General features: G+C 53.0%; 1 protein-coding gene across 10 annotated transcripts in view; it reads left to right on the forward strand.

The window, feature by feature from the left end:
• RGS12 (regulator of G protein signaling 12) overlaps positions 1-21,466 on the forward strand; it is a 149,432-nt gene that overhangs the window by 66,599 nt on the left and 61,367 nt on the right. Inside the window, exon 1 of one of the 10 annotated variants that reach the window (XM_003310227.6) lies at positions 11,306-11,455. The exons of the other annotated variants lie outside the window; for them this stretch is intronic. Coding sequence (XP_003310275.2) covers positions 11,402-11,455 — 54 coding nt within the window. The 5' untranslated portion in view covers positions 11,306-11,401. Of the gene's footprint in view, positions 1-11,305; positions 11,456-21,466 lie in introns of those variants that run through there. 10 annotated transcript variants of the gene reach the window in all.

Here is a 21,466-nt window from a genome sequence, read left to right on the forward strand (position 1 = left end):
TCCCCTCCTCCCTCCCCTCCCCTCCCCCTCCCATCCCCCCTCCTCCTCCCTCCTCCCCTCCTCCCCCTTCTCCCCCTCCTCCTCCTTCCCTTCTCCCCCTCTTCCTCCTCCCCTTCCCCTCCACCTCCTCCTCTCCCTCACCCTCCTCCCTCTCCTCTCCCTCCTCCCCTTCTCTTCCCCCTCCCCCTCCTCCCCTTTCTTTCCTCCTCCCCGTTCCCCACCTCCTCCTTCTCCCCCTCCCCTTCCTCCTCCCCCTCCCCCTCCTCCCCCTTCTCCTCCCCCTTCTCTTCCTCCTCCCTCTCCCCCTTCTTCTTTTAGAAAGAGTTTGAGAAGGATTGGTATTAGCTCTTCAAATGTTTGGTAGAATTCACCAGTGAAGCCCTCAGGTCCAGGGCTTTCTTTTATCAGGAGATTTTTCTTCATTACTGATTCAGTTTGCTTACTAGTTGTAGGTCTATTCAGATTTTCTAGTTCTTTTTTCTTTTCTTTTCTTTTTTTTTTGAGGCAGTGTCTTACTCTTTTGCCCAGGCTGGAGTGCTGTGACACAATCTCAGCTCATTGCAAACTCCACCTCCTGGGTTCAAGTGATCCTCCCACCTCAGCCCCCTGAGTAGCTGGGACAACAGGTGTGTGCCATCATGCCTGACTAATTTTTGTATTTTTAGTAGAGATAGGGTTTCGCCATGTTGGCCAGGCTGGTCTCGAACTCCTGAGCTCAGGTGATCTGCCCACCTCGGCCTCCCAAAGTGCTGGGATTACAGGCATGAGCCACCGTGCCTAGCCATACTTTTAAATTTTTTTTGTAGAGCTGGAGTTTCAACATGTTGCCCATGCTGTCTTGAACTCCTGGGCTCAAGTGATCTGCCCGCCTTGGCCTCCCAAAGTGCTGGGATTACAGGCTTGAGCCACTGCGCCTGGCGAGATTTTCTGTTTCTTTATGATTTGGTCTTGGTAGGTTTTGTGTTTCTAAGAATTTAACCATTTCATCTAGGTTATCCAATGTATTGGTGTAGAGTTGTTCACAGTACTCCTCTATAATTCTTGCTATGTCTGTGGAATTGGTAATAATGTCCCTTTTATCATTTCCGATTTTAGTAATTTGAGTTTTCTCTTTTTTTCCCTTAGTTCATTCAGCAAAGGATTTGTCAATTTTGTTGATCCTTTCAAAGAACCAACTAGGTTTTGTTAATTTTTTTCTTGTTTTTCTATTTTCTATTTCATTGATCTCTGCTCTAATCTTTATTATTTCCTTTCTTCTTCTAGCTTTGGGTTTAGTTTTTTTTTTTTTTTCCCTAGTTTCTTAAGTTGTAAAACTAAATTGTTGATTTGAGATCTTTTAAATTTTTTATGTAAGCATTTAAGGCTATAAATTTCCCCCTTAGTACTACTCTTGCTGTGTTCCATACGTTTTGGTATGTTGTATTTTCATTTTAATTTGTCTCAGATATTTTCTAATTGTCCTTATGAAGGGCAAAAGAAAGTTATAGATATATCATCATGATACTGAGGAGGCAAAAGCTTTTAAAACAGACACAAAAGGCACTTACTGTAAAGGCAGACTGATGATTTTGATTAAATGAATATTAGGAACTTGCACTCATCAAAACATACCGTTCCTAGAAAGAAGGGCGAGAGGACAGTGCGGCTAACCCACAAAGGCCCACGGACCCTGAGAATGCAGCACGTCCATGAGAATGACAAGTGGCTCAAATGCATAGTGGGCAAGGGATTTGAGTAGACATTTTACTACAGGTGCTAGCCAAAGTCACATATGAGAAAGTTTCCAGGCAAATTCCTAGAGTTCCATCATGTGTACCAAGAGCATGTGCAAGAATTCAAAATAGCAGTATTCATAAGATCCCTACACGGAAGCAGCCTGACTGCCCACCAGCGGTGGAAAGGACAGATAGCCTGTGATTTATTCTTGCAGTGGGATGCTCGGTGGCTGTAGAAGCTAATGGACTATGGCTGTCTTAATAACATGGATAAACATCACAGAAAGATGGCAGATGCAAGAGAACGCACCTGTGTCATTCCAGTTATAGAAATCTGGAAACAGGCAAGACTGTTGAAAACCATGGTTTTAGGTTATATGCTTCACTGGTAGCACCATAAAGAAGAGCTGGAACATGGTTCTGCTTTTCATTGTGAACGGGGTGGGGGCTACGTGGGCTTCACTTCCTGATAAACCACCGAGCCATGCTTTTCTGTTTTGTACTCTTCTGAATTTGTGTTATAGTTGATGACAAAAATGGCAGCTTGATTGTGAGTACTTTTTTCCCGCCCTTTTGAATGGCTGGGGCATCAGCCCGGAGCAGGCTGTGTTACCGTCTGGGATGAGGGTTTGAAAGTGGGCCTGAAAGCAAGATGGGGCCTGGGACCTGGGCGCATGAGCAGAAATGGCGAGGGGCAGGCTGGCCTGTGAGCCGGGTGGGATGGAAACTGAGGGCATGAACTGGTGCCAGGTAGCAGGAGCGAGGGAAGGCCCTCAGTGGGGAGCACCTGGAGGAGCTCCCGAGGCAAGAGGTGGAGGTCAGAGGATGACATAGCTGCTCTGGGAATTGCAGGGGCGAGTTTTGTTTGTTCTGCAAGGGAGGCAGCGACAGGCCTGTTGAGGAAGGATGCAGTCAGAGGGGACATCTCTGCCTTCCAGGTGTTAAGTCAGGTTCAGACAGAGATGGTCTAAAGTGTTGGCGAAATGTCTTCGAGCTACACCACGGGCCTAGAAGACAGGCCCACGTGCGTCAGTGCCTCTCACAGGCCAGGCTCCTGGTAGAGCTGCGTTCTTGGGACTGAGGCTTGCAGGGAACAATGCCCCCAACCTGCCTGGGGAAGTCAGTGTTGGGAGCCAGGAGCCAGCGTGTAGCGCTCCCCCTCGTCACCGTCACCCACAGCAGGCTGCGGCCCCGAGGGGGATGGAGGGCGGCCGTCCGCTGTGGATGGAGCTGGGCTGGTGCACTTGGGTTTTGTTCACAGGTTTCTCCACCTGTGTTCCCTGTCTCAAAGGGCAGCGGCAGTGAAGGAGGGGTAGGGTGCTGGGGACCGAGGTGGGGGACATGGGGTGTGGGTGGGGTTCCAGACCCTGCCCAAGCCAGGCAGGACTGGGTCTGCAGGACCTCCTGCGAGTGCCAGGTTGAGGGGCATATTTTCCCTTAGCTGTCCTGACCAGTGTGTCGCCTCATGTCATGAAGAGTGAGTGTGTGCATGTGAGGGTGTGTGTGAGGGTGTCAGTGTGTGAGGATGTGTGTGAAGGTATGAGGGTGTATCTGTGAGGGTATGTGTTGTGCAAGGGTGTGTGTGTGAGGGTGCGAGGGTGTGTGTGGGTGTATGCGAGGGTGTGTGTGAGGGTGCGAGGATCAGTGTGTGAGGGTGTGTTGTGAGGGTTTGTGTGAGGGTGTGATGTGAAGGTTGGTGTGAGGGTGTGAGGGTGTGTGTGAGGGTGCGAGGATGTCTGTGGGGGGTGTGTGTGAATGTGAGAGTGAGGGTGTGTCAGTGTGTGGGAGTGAGGCTGACTGTGAGGGTGAGGGTGTGTGTGAGGGTGTGTGTGAGGCTGTGTGAGGGTGCGAGGATCAGTGTGTGTGAGGGTGTGTTGTGAGGGTTTGTGTGAGGGTGTGTGTGATGTGAGGGTTGGTGTGAGGGTGTGTGTGAGGGTGCGAGGATGTCTGTGAGGGGGTGTATGTGAATGTATGTGAGAGTGACGGTGTGTCAGTGTGTGAGAGTGAGGCTGAGGGTGAGGGTGTGTGTGAGGGTGTGTGTGAGGCTGTGTGAGGGTGAGGGTGTGTGTGTGTGAGGGTGCGAGGATGTCAGTGTGTGTGAGGGTGTGTGTGTGAAGATGTGAGGGTGTGTGTGAGTTAGGGTGTGTGTGAGGGTGTGTGTGAATGTGAGAGTGAGGGTGTGTCAGTGTGGGAGTGTGAGACTGAGTGTGAGGGTGTGTGAGGGTGTGTGTGCGCGAGGGTGTGTGAGTGTGTGACAGCATGTGTGCATCAGTGTGAGTGTGCATGGCAAGGCCATTTGGAACGCGAAGGTGTGTGTGTGCACGTGCCAGTGTGTGAAGGCATGTGTGTGAGGGTGTGTATATGTGTGAGAGTGTGCACGTCTGTGAGTGCATGGCAAGGCCATTTGGAACGCGAGGGTGTATGTGTGTGTGTGTGAGATAGTGTGTGCGCATGTGTGAAGGCGTGTGTATGTGAGTGTGTGTGTGAGAGTGTGCATCAGTGAGTGTGGGGGTGTGTGCGCGAGGGCGTGTGTGTGTGTGCGTCAGTGAGTGTGCATGGCAAGGCTGTTTGGAACTAGCAGTTTTCTCCCTCTTCTTACCCCATAAATCCTAGTGTTTTTGGAATTATTTCTGCAAAGTGGCGTTATGTTAAAATGGAAAAAGTGACCGGTGATTATAATTTTCTATTGTTTCCCTCATCAAAGAGCTTCAGCTATTTTAAAGAGAAACAATTTTTTAAAATCCTGTTTAAGCTTGGCTCATGTTCTGTTTCTTTGACTTTTGTTTTGGGTTCCAGCCTCCCTGAGAGACCCCAAGCCTTGTAGTCAGTTGACTCCCGATAAGGAGCCGCGGGGCCTGAACTGCTGCTTGTTGGCGGTGGGGAGAAGTGCAGCGGCAAGAGGCAAGACGGACAGGGGTGTGCGGGTTCCGCATGTAGGAGAATCTGCTTGGGAAACCACAGCCCTGCCTGCCGTGGAGATGGACGCAGCGTCCCGCTCACCCGGCGCGCACTGCAGGGCTACGTGCGGGAGTGAGGCGGCAGCGTGTGGACCTGCCGGCCCTCCTGGGTTGGGGCAGGCTTGGCGGGAACAGCCCAAAGACCAACAGTGGTTCCCAACAAGAGCTGGGAGGGAGTGGGGTCACCAGAGTGAAGGGAGGCAGACAGAACCCCTGGGACCCAGGGGTCAGGGACTGGAAGGAAGCTTGGTACTAGAAACCTGAGGGTGGCCTGGAGGGCTGGGAGGTACTTGAGGAGTGGGCGGGGGAAGCTGGGGAAGGGCAGTGCTGGGATGGGGAGGGCACAGGCCCCCCAGGCTTGCAGAAGCCATGCTGCCGGAGAGGCCGGGCACTGGGAGTCTGGGACTCTGCTCAGTCACATGGTCTGTGGTTTCAAACGCTTCCCTCTCCGATTCTGCACGTGTCTTGAGATGGCCAGGAACTGTATTTTATTCATATTTGTGCTTTTCTCTATTCACCAGGAAAATAAGCAGGATTTATCTTAGATGAATCGTGTAACTGTTTGTAAGGGTTGCTGTATAAGCCCTGGGGATGGCCTTGTCATCTCTTGAGTTCTGGCTTGGATGTCACCATCCAACACTAGCACCGCATCACTGGCTGCACATCGGGGCTCCTGGGCTCGTGACGTCCATCTGCCGTAACTGTGACTTGGGGCCTCCGTGTCTGAGGGCAGCCCCTGCAGCCTGTGCTGAGCTTCCTGGCACTGGGCTCCTCTCACCCAGGGGCCCTGGCAGGGTGGGTGTATCTGCAGAACCTGCTCCTGCAGATGTCCCCACGGAGGTTGGCCCGCACTGTTCCTGAGCTGCGGTTCAGTAGAGCTGGGCCAGGCAATGTCCTGCCTTTGGGAGCTTGCCCTCTGCTTGGGAGAGTTGAACAAACAGCAGCAGCAGGAGACTGTCCAGGGGCTCGTGGCCCCCGGAAACGAGGCCAGGTGATGTGGGGAGTGCCCGACGCTCAGAGGGAGCCAGGGCAGGTGTTGGGACACAGCCCAGGGCCTGGGGCAGCTGGGTGTCCCAGGGACAGAGGGAGGGAGAGCCGGGCTGACACCTGGACTTAGATATTTTAAGTGTGACAGAAGCTTTGGGTAAATTTATTGCTGGGAGCTGAAGGAGAGGGCGACTGCCCTGTGTGTGGCTTGGAGAATTTGGGGGCCTTGGCTGATTTCCCATCACCTGACTTGGCGGGCGCTGCCTGGGAGAACCAGGGCCTGGCTGCTGCAGGAGGAAGCTTGGCACCTCTGCTTGGAAGGACCCTCCCCGTGGCGAGAGGAGGCTGGGCAGGGTGCGGGACCCAGAGGGGTGCACCCTACACAAGGCAGGCAGAATCCAGGTGGTCACTGGATGGAGCCTCCTGCACCCAGGGCAGAAGCTGCACCTTTCCAGGGGAGCAGAAGGGGCATCCTGGGTGACAGGAGGATGAGGTGACGGCGGTTTGCAGGTTCCCCGGGAGCTGTTGGAGCCAGGAGCCTGGGCTGGAGCCTGGGAGAGACCTGGACTCAGGGACTGGGCAGAGAGGGGGGATGTTCAGGGCCAGGGATGGCAGACCGCAGTCCCCGGCCAGATCCACTGCCTGTTCTCGTAAATAGAGTCTCCCTGGGCTGCCGTTCCGTCTGCTGTTTTCATGCTACAGCGGCAGAGTGGGGTCGAGTGCGTGGTGTCGCCTGCACAGCGGGCAGTGCCTACTCTTGGCCCTTTACAGGGAGTCTGGAGGGAGGAGGGAGACAGGTGAGAGGAGGGAGGGAGGACAGGTCTTGAGGGAGGGAGGAGGGAGGGAGGTGGCAGGAGCTTTTGCGTCTGTCTCCAGTGAGTTGCCTTGATTCCATCTTGAGGCCTGTACTGTGATCTTGCCCATCCAGAGCTGTAAATCCCAGCAAAAACCGACGGAGCCCCGAGTCCGACCTAAGCCTTGGTGTGAGTCGGACACGGCCTTCTTGGCTGTTGGGTTGATAATGTTGGCTTCTTCCTGGCCTCCCACTCACCTCTAGGACGTCACATTGTGTAGGAATGAGATCCTCACAGGCCTTGCAGAATAAGCTCCTTCTACCCTGTCTCTTAGGTTTGCGACTTTGCTATTTTCAGAATTTAACTTAGAAATCTTTGCTTGTCTTGGTCTTTCACACACCAGTCTGCTTTTTAAACCCATTATATGGGAAATTTTCTGAACTGTCCTTAAGATCCTGTGAACTCCGGACATATAATAGGATTCTTCAGTGCTTCAGGGCCTTCTCATTGAGTGAATGTTTGTTGAACACCTACTATGTGCCCGACATTATTTTGGCTCTGGGGAGGCAGTGGGGAACATGCTCAGTGTTGACCCCTCCCTGCCTTGTGGAGCTGGTCCTGGATGGGCTGCATGGGGCACCGTTGCGTGGGGCGTGCTCGAGGTGGAGACGGCTGTGAGCAGCTGCAGGCCAGGCAGTGGTGGGACCTCATCTGGGGGGTGCTGGCCTGGGCAGCACCATGACCCACCCGAGAAGGGCAATGGGGAAGGAAGGCAGGCAGGCAGGACCGCCAGACTGTTAGGGGTTAGGGGTTAGGCACAGGGCTGGGGCGGGTGCTGGGCAGACTGCAAAAGGTCAGACTGGCATATGGCGGCCAGCTGTCTAGTTGGTTATGCGGGGTCAGGGGTGGAGGGCAGGAGGATGGGAGAGCCCAGCTGGGGGAGATTTGAGGGCCCTGCCCATAGAGGAGCCACACCTGGGCCTTTGGCTTGGTGACCAGAGGCCTCCAGGGTTAAGAACAGGGAGAGAATCCGGGCCTGTGCTCATATCTGTGAGCTCTGCAGATGTCTCCCGGGCACAGTCAGCAGAGGCGCTCCTCCAGTTCCCGCCTCTCTGCCTCCCACGCCCTCCTAGCTGAGAGTGAGGTGGTCCGGCCCCATGAAGGAGGCAGCAGGGCTTGCGGCCGGGGTCCACCAGGGCCGCCCCGGTTCCTGGGTGTTGCGCGCTCGTCTCCTTTCTGCTGTTCAGAAACCTTCAGGAGAGAGTGCTTCTGTTCCCTCCAGGTTGAGCTGTGCCCCAGGAATGGCCGGAAAGCTCAGGAAGCCCTGGTTAGGCTGGGGCATCACGGGATGTGTCCTCTAGCAGAGACTGGTGTGGGTGGGGGCAGGAACTGGTGAGAGAGGCCTGGGAGACAGGTGAGCCTGTAAGGAGGCCCAGAGTCAAGGAGGAGCTCTTTGGCAGGTCCTGGAGACCCTGGGTCACCCACAGGCCCCTTTGCCTTCACTGGAACTTTCCAGTTAGCCAGGCCTCTCCTGGCCCCAGGACATAGCCCACGTGGGTCCTCACCTTTGCCCGGCTCAGCTCCTCCCCGCCCAGAATGCCCTCTGCCCCGCCACCCCCATCATCCCTGCTGCCCTGGCTGGACCCAGAGCTCCCATCTGCGAACTCCTCCAATCTAGCCCTGCCCGCCTGCTCACCCTGGGTTTCCAGCTCAGGACAGACCCCTGGGGAGGTGAGGGGCTCCCTCTGGGTACTCAGGAAGCATGTCCTGTTGTCCAGCTGGGCGGTGATATGCAGGCCTGAGCCCCCACGCTGCACCACAGCTGCCTCCAGGCTCACATGCCCACTTGCCGAGCTCACCACACGGGGGCTTCGCCTTCTCTGGGATCCGCGGTGGGCCTGCGTTGGAGGGCTGAGAACGGCTCGCCCTTTCCGAGCTAGCACTCTGCCCACTTTCTCTTCACGCCCCGTCCTGGTGAGGCGGTGCCTGTGCAGCGCACGATCGGGTGCTCCCGCCTTGCGGTGCTTTCTTCCTGTGCCCAGACTGGCCATGCATGTGTTGGTGAAGGGCTGTGCTGGGCTTCCCGGGCCCGGGGTCTGAACCCAACTCCCACCAGGCACTGAGTAAACACATCCATCCAAACAAGGGAGGTGGAGCACGAAGCAGGGGAGATGGGCTGGGGCCCAGAATCTTCTGGGGATGTGGCTGTCAGCAGCTCCTGGACCTCTGACCATGTGGCAGGGGGCTCATCCCCGTCTCCCCAGGGCACTTGCTGCTGGGGCCCTCAGGCGGTCACAGGAGTTCTCCCAGGCGTGTTCTGGCCCTGCCGCATCCCTTTCCTCACCCATCTGCAGAGGGGAGTTACTGGCTAGGCAGGGGAGGTCAGCAGCTGCAGAAAAGGACAGGCTCCCACAAAAGAGGAGATGGAGATGGGGGGAGCCTAGAGAGAGACAGGAGAACCCGGAGGCCCTGTTGTTAGTGACCGGACAGCAACAGGCGGACCCCTAGCGGCCTGGGCTTCTTTGTGGGCTCTGCGAATAAACCACTTAGACAATGTGAAATTGTGTTTCTTCCTTTCCGTCCTCGATGGAACACAATGGGATGAAGATGTTTCTGTCTGAAAGAACTGAGGTGAAATCAGTTTAGCACTTAGGTGATAACCCCTCAGCAGAAGGCCCCACGCATGCCCAGGCTGCCTTCGGTTCTCAGGCACTGGTGGCTGTTCCCAGGGTCTGGGGTCCCTGGGGGGCCAGGATGCTGTTGTCCTCTGCTCCCGCCTGGAGACCACTGTCTCCTCCAAAGCTCTGTAAAGTGTCAGTAGTGCAGGCCCCTCAGAAGCCAATGAGGTTAACGGGCAGGTCAGCGTCAGGGGCTCACCTAGCCACCCCAGAACCCCTTGCTGTTGTTCCAGAACCTTCAGATTGCTTTCTCTGAAAGTGTGCCTGTGTGGATGTGCATGGGTGGGTGCCTGTGTGTGTGTGTGGGTGCCTGTGTATGTGTGGGGTGCCTGTGTGTGTGCCTGTGTGTGTGTGCACCTGTGCATGTGTGTGCCTGTGTGTGGGTGCCTGTGTGTGTGGGGTGCCTGTGTGTGTGTGAGTGCCTGTGTGTGTGTGGGTGCCTGTGTGTGTGTGTGGGTGCCTGTGTGTGTGCCTGTGTGTGTGTGGGGTGCCTTTGTGTGTGGGGGTGCCTGTGTGTGAGGTGCCTGTGTGTGTGTGGGTGCCTGTGTGTGTGGGTGCCTGTGTGTGTGTGGGTGCCTGTGTGTGTGGGGTACGTGTGTGTGTGGGGTACGTGTGTGGGGTGCATGTGTGTGTGTGTGGGGTGCCTGTGTTTGTGCCTGTGTGTGTGTGGGTGCCTGTGTGTGTGGGGGTACATGTGTGTGTGGGGTACGTGTGTGGGGTGCATGTGTGTGTAGGGGGGGTGCCTGTGTGTGTGGGGGTGCCTGTGTGTGTTGGGGGGTGCCTGTGTGTGTGTGGTGGGGTGGATGCTGACGGGAAGGCAGGGGACGAGGATGCTGGTTTTGTCTGAGAGATGTGGCTTAGCTCAGGAATGGTGATGTGGTCTGGTCTATACGTGCTCCGCCTTCTGTCATACTGCCTGCCATGCCTGTCATACCTAATGTAGACCCTCTGGCCCAGAGCCCAGGGGAAGTGGGTGGGGCCATGGTAGGTAGAGGCGGGGCCCTGTCGAGGAACAGGGCTTCTGAGGCCACTCCAGGCCTATGGGGCTGACCGGGGGTCCCGGTAGCTTGGGCGGGAGCCCCTTCCTGGGCTGGTGACAGAAGTGGAGGTGGCGCCCCTTTCAGCGAGGAGCAGCTGTGCAGAGGGAGGTGTGGCTGCCTTGGGGTGATTCCTCTGCTTGCTGGGGGTGTGGCTGGGCGCCTGCCCCCCGCCCCTGCAGACTCCCCCACACTTTTGTTACGTGCACAGCTCCTGAGAAAAGCCTTCTAAGGAAGCGTGAGCTGCTGCGCATTCTGCAAGCAGCCATTGTGCATTTCTGAAACGAAGTGTGTGTCCAGTGCTGTGGGTTCTGCTCACTGAACACTCTCGTGCGGGGAATGCTCATGTTCCTCCACAGAAAGGCAGAAGCAGAGCTGGCACAGTTCCTTCCCAGCTGGCAGCCCAACCCCAGACCCCAGAGCCATGGACCTAGCCTGGTGGCCCTGTGGGCATTGAGTTTGCAGTTCCTGGCAAGAAGCTTCCCCCAACCTAACGTTTCAGGGTTAGGACTCCTAGAGCCCATTAGGACGAGACTCTAGGTGGCCCATGCTGCATGATTTTGACAGCAGGGAAGCACTTTGGGATGAGCAGTTTACCCCTAAATCTCTAGAAAATTAACAGATGATTTTGCAGTGATCCCTAGGCTTTACAAATAGTTTTCTTTTTCTTTCCTCCTTCCTTTTTAGAGCCAGGATCCATCATGGTTCACTCGCTTTCTGGTTGTTTCATATATTTGGAGGGTGGGCAGAGCAGATCACGGAATACAGATAGCACTGAGAGGGCTTTAGGCGTGTGCCAGATCCCGCTGGCTGCCACCCAGTAAGCTGGTGCATGTGGAGGCTTAGAATAGATTCATTGGCAGCTGTAATTAAGGTTGTGAACTGCACCACGATGCTAAAAAAAACAAATTCTCTGCAGCTGTTTTACTGACTGAGAAATTACCCCTGTCGGCCGAAGTTTTATTCTTCTGATTTGGTAGAGGAAATAGTTTAAAAATGATCTCACAGCGTGATTTATGTAAACGGCGCTTCTTTCTTTGGATGAGACAATTGAGATAGAGTCTGAAACCCTGGCAAGCCACAGCTTCCTGCAGTGTCCTGTTGCCATGGGTTACGAAGGGAGCGAGAGGGAACTTCATCGGAAATGCCTTTAAACTTTTCTCACACGCACAAGCTGCGGTGTTGAATGGTGTGTCTTAGACCCGGGTGCCTAGTGTGGCTCGGTGCCTTACAATGAATTTGGGGAAAGAGTTGTCAAACGAAACGCATGTTTCTAATGACCAGCAGGTAAGTTGTTCCGGCTTTTTCTTTTCATTTAATCAGTGGTAAGAAAGCGTGGCACCCTGGTTATCCTGTTTTAGCGAGTGGCAGCTGTGGGACCTGCAAATGCTTGTAAGGATAAGCTTTGGAAATGGTTTTCATGTGTCTGCACCACAGCTCAAAGCGAGTGCTGCGGGGGCTCAGCCGAGCCTCTGGGACCGCAGCACGTCCCGGGCCCGACACACCCGGCCGCCGGCCTCAACCTCTCGGGAGCCCAAGCTGCCAGGTTTTAAGTCAGAACTTACGGAAAGCGTCAGATGTTTTTCCTTTACCGTGGTAATTCTCATAGATTTGAAAGATGTGAGTGAATTGATTTTGTTGAAATATTAATTTTAGGCTAGATAAATACATTAAAATCTTAGGCTCTTTAAATGATGGTAGCTTAACATTTCTAAATGTGATGAGTTGATTTGGCTAATGTGCATATAGACAGCTACTATAGATCATATTGGTGATTACTATATGAGCTTATGAAGTTGAAGTTACTCTAAAATGGCTTTTTAAAAGATTTGAGATGAAATAAAAATAATTTCTATTTTCCTCTTAAGGCTGTGTTGGTGCAAAGATAAAAATAAATTTAAATTATGTACAGAAGTCTTAGTAATTACTGGGCACTGATTTCGAATTCATTCTTTTCTGGGAATTGTATAATCTTAATGTTTTTCTAATATCTAATTAAAGTCTTCTGTAGAGAAGCGAAGGACAAACTACTAGTTTAGAGATGAGGGGCATGGAGAGGTTGGGAACAGGAAAATGAGCCGCGTCCTTCCTTTTAAGTGGGAAATAGACATGGGTCTGCTGGGCAGGGCCAGCATGAGCCTGATGAAATCAACCGGCTTTCTGTGCACGTGGAAAGCTGCTTGGAAGGTGAAGCTGCGTGAGGCTCGGGGAGCAGCTCTGGTCTTCTTTGGGGCGTGCCTGCCGCGGGCCGCCTCTGGCTGTCTTGGCGCAGGGGGAATGTGTTCCTGTAACCTCTGTTTCATATCCTGCGTCGGAAAGTGAATTTTGGAGCTGTCGTGGGTTTAATGGGCCAGTTAATCAGTTAGCCATTTGTACTTATGTGTAGGCAGCACTTTCATCTCAGTGTATATCCAGGCAAGGTGCAGAAAATTTTGTTTTTTTATTCCGAGTAAAGTCATTAAAAACCTGCCTTTGTAAGTATCTGTTTACATGATTTGGACTTCCTTTTGAAGCTCTTGCAAATGCTTACACTGGCAGATAAGTTGTTCACGGGAGTGTATTGGAATCTGGCTGGTGTGGTCGTCAGGCATCAGAAGTGAGGGGCTCCCCCTCTCGCAGTCAGAGGCACAGCGGGTGGGTGGGCGTCTCTGCTGCAGCTCTGCCTGGCTGGGCCCTGGCCAGCAGACGAGGGGCTGGAAAGCCTCTGGGGTCGGCAGAATTGCTTCTCCTTCTAAGCCTCAGGTAGTTGTTCTAAAAAATGGGAGGGTCAGGGAATGCTGGGGTGCCACCGTCCGTGTCCGCAGCAGCGCTCTTTTGGAGTTCCGTGTGTCTCCAGCTCCCCTCATCTTGAGGGGGAGGATGCCCCCGCCTTTCTAGGAGCTGTTGCCCGACTCCATTCAAAGAGCACGCGGGGGAGCTGCCGGGATTTCCACTTGGAGAGAATGGAGGCTCTGGCTGGCCAGATCAGTCGATGCCTGGTTCCCTGGCTTTGGCAGGCCGGGAAGATGCCCGTGCCTGTCACCTAATCGGGGCACCTCATCCTGTTTCATAAACCATGTGGCGTCAGGTGTTGCAGGCTCTGATGCTAGTTAGGTGCTGAGAGGAGGCACGGAGACCCCAGCCCCAAAGAAATAGGAATTGCCTGGAGGAAGAGAGCCCTCGTGGTCTGTCTGCGCACCCCTCCCAGGGTGCCCTGCTGTGGGGTGGCTGCTCTGGGCTGGGGGGCTGCTGCAGCCCTGGGCAGCCCAGCTTGAGCCTCCCTGGCAGGCAGCGGCCGTTCAGCCAGCCTGTGGCTGTCACAGGGTCCTGGGTGGGACTTTCCGGGGCAGTTCCACCTCTCCTGTGAGTCGTGGGAACAAGTCCCCACTGCAAGTGAGTGCCCAGGTGAAGGCCCTGCTGGCCCACGGCTGGACGAGCATGACAGTTGTCGCGGAGCCGCCCGAGCTGTTGGCTTCCCCGATGTTCCCCCTGTGCTTGAGCTAGGGGTTTGACTTTAGTCCTCAGCTGTCAGAGGCCGCCTCGGGTGCATCCACGCTGGCCCCCCCAGGTGTGCCCTGTGTGGCCGGCATGGAGGTGGCGGCGGCCATCAGGGTGTGGTTTTGTGACGTCTCAGGGTGTCCTTTCCTTCCTTCATGAAAAGAAGTTCTGCAGTGTCAGACACTTGGCAGAAACTTTGTTTCTCAAGGCAAAGCCCTTTAGAGACTTGGGAGCACATGAGGTGTGGTGTAGATTTGTCTTCATTTCTCTCAGCACGGGGTTGTCTTCAGGCTGCCAGAGTGTGACAGAAAGAACTTCCTAGAGACCACAGGGCTTCTCTCCCCTTCAGGCATTGACGTTCTGTTTAATATTTTAAAAATCTTTAAAAAGGGTTGCACTGTTTAAAAACGTGGAATATTCTCTTGTAGGCAGTGTGGAGGCCATGGTCGCTGAGGAAGGGCAGGAGGGAGGAGGCGTGGGAGCTGGTGCAGTCTGTGGCCCTGCGTGGCTGTGGTCACACAGAGGATGCGGTGAGACCTGGCAGCGAGGCTCGAGGCAGACAGACGCTCATGCAGGGCAGAGGGCAGGACCCGTGTCCTGCCTGGGGAAGTGAAAGGATAATGAGGAAGACGGAGTGTGGTCACGAGGGGGCGGTGGCCGCTGGCGACACGCAGCAGTCACTCTGGCTGCAGCCTTGGGCCCCATGCCATTTGACTGGAACCTTCACTCTTCCCTCGCGAGTCTACCACGGGCGGGCCGGCTGGGCCAGGCTCCAGGGTCCCCCGACAGAGAGTCCCAGCCCCTGCGGGACCAGGTTGTGTTAGGGCCTGAGGCTGGTGGCAGTGGTGCATGGCTGATGGCCGCCGCAGGACACAAGAGGGTTTCGGGGGCGTGCCTGGGCTGACGTGTCTGTGGACACCTCTGCTGGGTCATTTCTGAGTCTCTGTAGCATGAGTTTGGTGGGCCATCAGGGAAGGTGTTCGCATTTCACCGTGTCTCTTTTCCAGCCTGGATTAGCCCAGTCTCTCTCATCAGTGTCACTGACCGTGTCTCTTAAATGGCCCTCGTGTGCCCATGCTCCTTTGGGACCCCGAAGTGCAGTGCTGACTGGTGCTGGGATTGCAGGGCGTGCACACCCTGTGTGCTGTGGCCGTGTGCCTGGCCTCTGCTCGCCTGTGTCCTGCTGTGTCGGTCAGCTTACCTTTCGCCCCAGACCTCTGTTGCCCTGAGCCTGGTGCAGGAGGGCCTGGAGTCTGTGCCGGCGAGCATCAGCGCATCCCACTTCAGATGCTGGTTGCAGATTCTTCTCTCGTTTTCTGACACTCTGAGTCTCGTCATCTATATAAGGAAAGATCCAAGTATATTTGAGAAAAACTGTTTTAATACATTTCTATTTTCACCTCTTCCCCCTTCTTTTCATTGAGAAATTGGACACCTTATGCTGTAAGCTGTCCGTCCATGTTACATAGTCAGAGGTGTATCCTTCTCGGGCCCAAAACCCCCAGCCCTTTCCCCTGGGTCCTGAGGAGGAAGGCAGCGAGCCCGCTTGGCGAGGCCCTTGAGCACTCAGCACCTTCTCCTACCATGTCCCACGCGGCTCTGTGAACGCAGGCATCCCTGTCTCCGTTGGGCGGATGTGGAGGCTGGTTGAGGTTCCTTGCAACGCTTGCCATCCTACGCATGATGCAGGGACCCCGGCCCTCCGCAGACAGCAGGAGCTGCCGAGCTCCGAGTGCTGGGCCAGCTTGCCTTGGGCTTCTGCAGCAGCGCCCTCCGGGTTCCCCTCCTCTCCTCCGACTCCACTGGCTTTTCACCACTGTCAGGTCTTCACGGGGGAGGCCTAGGCTGGGCGGGGACCGGTCTCCTTCCCCTACCACCTTCCACGACAGGCTCGATTCGTCCCTCGCATGCTGCCCTCCCAGCCTGGCCCTGCAGCAGACACTTCTGCCCTGGGCCCCGGTCTCAGTGACAGGTCCACATCTTCTCACCGTCTCTCCTCGGACATCCAGGAGGCCCCTCAGACTTAAGTACCAAACAAGACTTGGATTCTCCCCTCGCCTCCGGTGTACCCCTCCCTCAGTCTGCCACATCTCAGGAAGGGATGTCCCTGTCCCTTCTGCTTGAGCCCACACCCTCTGATACTCCACGTCAGCAAGCTCCTGGGCTCGGCCTTCAAAATCCCTGAGTTTACACTTTCTCATCCTCATTGCTGCAGCCTGCCCTCGTCCCCATCTCTTGCCTGGAGCACCACAGAGCCTCCAGCTACCCCTGCCCTGCCCTGTCCATGCACCTGCCAGAGTGAGCAGCGCCATCCTAGCCGCCCCTGCTCTTTGCCCCATGGCTTTCTGCCTTGGACTGGGCTCTGCAGGGCAGGGCTGCCAGTTTGGGGTTTGCATGTTTGTTTTGTACATCCAGCATCTCAGGATGGCTCGCCACGTCATGGGGGCTCAGCAGATGCTTTGCCAAGTGAGTGGGAGCGTTCTCAGCTTGCGTTTGCCATGCACCGCCTGTCCCTGTGGGCAGAGCAGTTCATAACCCCGTAACCAACCCATGGGTATGCCAGACACCGCCAAGGGGGCTGCCAGGAGGGGTCAGAGCTCAGGGGCCAGACTGAGGGAGACAGGAGGCTCAGAGACCAGGGTTTAGCTGCACGGGAGGTCATTTTGAGACAGTCGCTGAGTCTTGGTTCATATGAGGAAACGTTTCCCTGGGCGTGAACTCCAGCCTCATCTTCAGCCCTCATCTCCAGCCTCATCTCCAGCCTCATCTTCAGCCCTCATCTCCAGCCTCATCTCCAGCCCTCATCTCCAGCCTCATCTCCAGCCTCATCTCCAGCCCTCATCTCTCAGCCTCATCTCCAGCCCTCATCTTCAGCCCTCATCTCCAGCCTCATCTCCAGCCTCATCTCCAGCCCTCATCTCCAGCCCTCATCTCCAGCCTCATCTCCAGCCTCATCTCCAGCCCTCATCTCCAGCCTCATCTCCAGCCCTCATCTACAGCCTCATCTCCAGCCTCATCTCCAGCCTCATCTCCAGCCCTCATCTCCAGCCCTCATCTCCAGCCCTCATCTCCAGCCTCATCTCCAGCCTCATCTCCAGCCTCATCTCCAGCACGGGATGAGCTCCTGGTGGCCAGCTGTGTGAGCTCCAGTCCCTGTCCAGAGCCTCTCAGCACAGCTGACTTTTACGCTCATCTTTCCTTGCGGGGGGTTGGCACTGACACATTGGAAACCTGAGTCACGAATGTCGGCCTGGATGCCTGGCAGCCTGCCACCTGTCTGCGTGCTGGAGGGCCCTTGGCTTCTGAGACTGGGCGAGCTGAGGAGGGCAAAGGCCTGTGTGGTGTTTGTCCCAACAGAGGGTTATGGTGTGACAAGGAGGAGCATCCCAAAGTCAGATGGCCCCTACTGCTGTCCCAGGAGGACACTACTTTGGGCTCAAAAGTTGTCAGAATATATTATCGTAGGCTCCGCCAAGGATATGAAATGAATATTAGCTGCTGCTGCTTTGAAAGGCTGTCATTTTGGTTTTTGCCCTGGTTCAGTTCCTTCTGATTTTATTCAGGGTTGAAAAGCTCCTTGGAACACACACACACACACACACACACACACACACACACACACACACACACTTTAAAGGGAGAAGCGCAGGTCTGTGTCTCAGCCCCAGGTGGGCTGCCCTCCCCGCAGATCGTGGTGGCTGCTCTGCCAGGCGAGGTTGCATGTGGGAGCTGGGCTGCAGTGAGGAGGGCACCATGCTGAGGAGTGGGGAGGAAGATGGAACAGGAGGGGACTGGGTCCCTCTGTGCAGGGGCCATCGAAGTCCTTGCGCTGCCACCCTGGGGGGAGACACGTGCCCTCCAAGACCCTGCTCACAGGCATGCACATGCACTGTGTCCACACACGGACTTGCAGCTCAGAAGTGGGGTTCACAGACAGCACGGGCCTGGAGACATGCTGCATGCTTCCCTTCCGTGTTGTTCCGTTTCATCCCATTTCATTTTTCAAAAAATGCTGCTCACAGACTGTGAATTGATTTGCCGGTCCCTTGGAGGGTCATGGCTGGGTCTGAAGACCCCTGTGCTAGTGGAGCAGAGAGCATCCCAGCATGTGGGAGTGCAGTGAGCCACTAAGCCAGGGCATCTTCTCCTGAACACTCGCTCTGTGCTGCACTCAGCCTTGCGCACCTCAGAGACCCTCCCAGATGCACCTTTCCGAGGCCTCAGTCTCAGCCTCTGGCGTGGATGCTGTGCTCTTCTGCATTTAGTCCAGCAAGAGATTGCCTTGAAATATGAAGGATGAAATTTTAAAAGGTAAAGCATATATTAGGTGCAAATTGGATTGTTAAATTCTTTTTTTTTTTTTTTGAGACAGGGTCTCACTCTGCCACCCAGGCTGGAGTGCAGTGGTGTGATCACGGCTCACTGCAGCCTTGATTTTCTTCCAGCAGGAAGGGACTGGGTCCCTCTGTGCAGGAGCCATCAGAGTCCCAGCTACTTAGGGGGCTCAAGCGATCCTCCTGCCTCAGCCCCCCAAGTAGCTGGAGCTATAGGCACACACCACCACACCCAGCTAATTTTTGTATTTTTTGTAGTGGCAGTGTCTTGCCATGTTGCCCAGGCTGGTCTCGAACTCCTGAGCTCAAGTGATCCTCCTTTCTAGGCCTCCTAAATTCTGGGATTACAGGCATGAGTCACGATGCCCAGCTGATTATTAAATTCTTAATTCATTTATTTATATTTCTTCTCTTTGTATTGAAAACATTTAGTGCATTTGAGCAACTTGCAGGCCTTTGGTCCGTTTTTTTAGAAACATCAAGTGGTGATTGAATAGTTTTTATGTTCAAGGTAGAAAATTTTGTCAGTGGCTGAAAATGAAAAATGTATATTACAGTATATTACTGTAAACCAATAGAATTTGGAAATTATGTGTTTTAATAATTCCTTTTGTCTAGTGTTACTAACAGAATAAACCTTAATAAAGGTTAGATTCCTCATGTGACACTACTCATATAAATAATTTAAAACTTTCAAAACATTAATTTCAAAATATCCGTGAATGTGGGTGGCCCAGACAGACTGCCTGCAGAGGAGCAGTTAAGTCCTTGTCAGCTGAGCTGCCATGTTCAAGAGACCCACCGAGGAGCAGAGGTTGTGTGGACTTAAGTTACATTTTAAAATACTTCGTCAGTTTCTTTAAAACAGAAATGTGTTTACTTGAGTGTAAATTCCAATTCTGGAGGCATGTTATAGAAATTTTTAGAGCTGTTTAATTACGGTATATGTTTAAATTGTAAGCACCGAAAAGTGCTGACTTACTGGGGTCTTTTTCCATGGGTGGCTTTGTTTTTGTGGCTGTACTTTTTTTGTAAGTATAATGTGTATATATGGAAATTTGGGAAGAATCCAAGAAGTATAGGCCAATGAAAACAAGTTATTAATACAAATAGTACTGTATATGAGAGTACACATTAGGAATGCTGTGCTTTAATTCATAAACATGTTTACAGTGGTCCACATGTGCCAGGAGATGTGGGAATGGCTACCCCTGAAGTCATGTGGAGAAATGGGGTCCTCATCGCACACCATACACAAACATCAGCTCACAAATGGATTAAAGACACTTAAGACCTGAAACCAAAAAAACTCCTAGGAGAAAACACAGGGGAAAGCTCCATGACATCAGTTTCAGCAATGATTTTTTTTTTGGACATGACACTAAAAGAACAAGCAACAAAACTAAAAGTAAACAGGTGGGATTACATTGAAGTAAAAAGTTTCTGCACAACAAAGGAAACAACCAACAAAATGAAAAACGAACCTGTGAATGGGAGAAAATACTTGCAAACTGTATATCCAGTAAGGGGTTAATATCCAAATACATAAGGAACTCATACAACTCAGTGGCAAAAACCAAATAACCCAATTGAAAAATGGCAAAGAGCCATAGTAGACATTTTTCCAGAGAAGCTCTACAGATGGCCAACAGGTATATGCAGAGGTCTCAGCATCACCCATCACCAGAGAAATGCAGTCACAACAGTGAGCTGTCACTGCATGTCTGTAGAATGGTTGTTATCAGAAAGGCAAAAGATAACAAGTGTGGGTGAGGATAGGAGAAGAGGGAACCCTTGCGCTGTTGGTGGGAATGTAACTTGTACAGCCATTGTGGAAAACAGCATGGAGGTTCCTTGAAAAATTAAATATGGAACTACCATATGATCCACTACTGGGTATATCTCCAGAGGAAATAAAATCAGTCTCTCATAGTTGTGCTCCCATGTTCATGGAAGTGTTAATCACAATAGCTAAGTTATGAAAACCAAAGGATAAAGGAAATATGCGGTGTGTGTGTGTGTGTGTGTGTGTGTTTAGAGAGAGAATGAGAATAGCATATTCTGCCTTAAAGGAAATCCTGCCATTTGCAACAACATGGATGAAGCCAAACGTGTGGCTTCACTTATATGTGGACTCTAAAAACATTGAATTCATGGACGCAGAGAGTAGATTGGTGCTTACCAGTGCCTGGCGGTAGTGGTGGAGAGATGTTGGACACAGGATACAGACTTCCAATTATAAGATGAATAAGTTCTAGAGACCTGATGTACAGCTTGGTGGTTGTAGTTAATAATGCTGCATTTATTGTATGCTTGAAATTTGCTAAGAGAGTAAATCTTAATTTGCTAAGAGAATAGATTCTCACCACACACAAAAAAGGCAACTAAGTGAGGTGGTGGAGGTACATGTTAATTCACTTGATTGTGATAATCATATTACAGTGTATACGTATATTAAAATATCATATTGCATACATTAAATAAAAATTTAATATTACCTGTTGTATTAGTCTGTTCTCATGCTGCTATGAAGAAATACTTGAGACTGGGTAATTTTTAAAGGAAAGAGGTTTAATTAACTCACAGTTTCACATGGCTGGGGAGGCCTCAGGGAACTTACAATCATGATAGAAGGGGAAGCAACCATGTCCTTCTTCATATGGCAGTAGGAGAGAGAAGTGCCAAGCAAAAGGGGGAAAGCCCCTTATAAAACCGTCAGCTGTCATGAGAACTCACTCACTATCACCAGGGGGTAACTGCCCCCATGATTCAATTACCTCCCACTGACTCCCCCCCATGACACATGGGGATTATGGGAACTACAATTCAAGATTAGGTTTGGGTGGTGACATAGCAAAACTGCATCGTTCCACCCCTGACCCCTCCAAAATCTCATATCCTCACATTTTGAAACACAATCATGCCTTTCCAACAGTTCCCCCAAAGTCTTAACTCATTCTAGCATTAACTCAAAAGTCCAAGTCCAAAGTCTCATCTGAGACAAGGCAAGTCCCTTCTGTCTATGAGCCTATAAAATCAAAAGCAAGTTAGTTGCTTCCAGGATACAATGGGATTACAGGTATTGGGTCTATATCCCCATTCCAAATGGGAGAAATTGGCCATAACAAAGGGGCTGCAGGCCCCATGCAAGACCAAAATGCAATAGGGCAGTCATTAAACCAAAATGATCTCCTTTGACTCCCATGTCCCACATCCAGGGCATGCTGATGCAAGAGGTGGGCTCCCACGGCCTTGGGCATCTCTGCCTCTTTGGCTTTGCAGGGTACACCTCCCCTCCCAGCTGCTTTCACGGGTTGGCATTGAGTGTCTGCAGCTTTTCCAGGTGCATGATGCAAGCTGTTGGTGGATCTACCATTTTGAGGTGTGGAGGAGGGTGGCCCTCTTCTCACAGCTCCACTAGGCAGTGTCCCAGTGGGGACTCTGTGTGGGGACTCTAACCCCACATTTCCCTTTCACACTGCCCTAG

Source organism: Pan troglodytes, chromosome 3 (assembly GCF_028858775.2).
Source record: "Pan troglodytes isolate AG18354 chromosome 3, NHGRI_mPanTro3-v2.0_pri, whole genome shotgun sequence".
In the NCBI taxonomy this organism is placed as follows: domain Eukaryota; kingdom Metazoa; phylum Chordata; class Mammalia; order Primates; family Hominidae; genus Pan; species Pan troglodytes.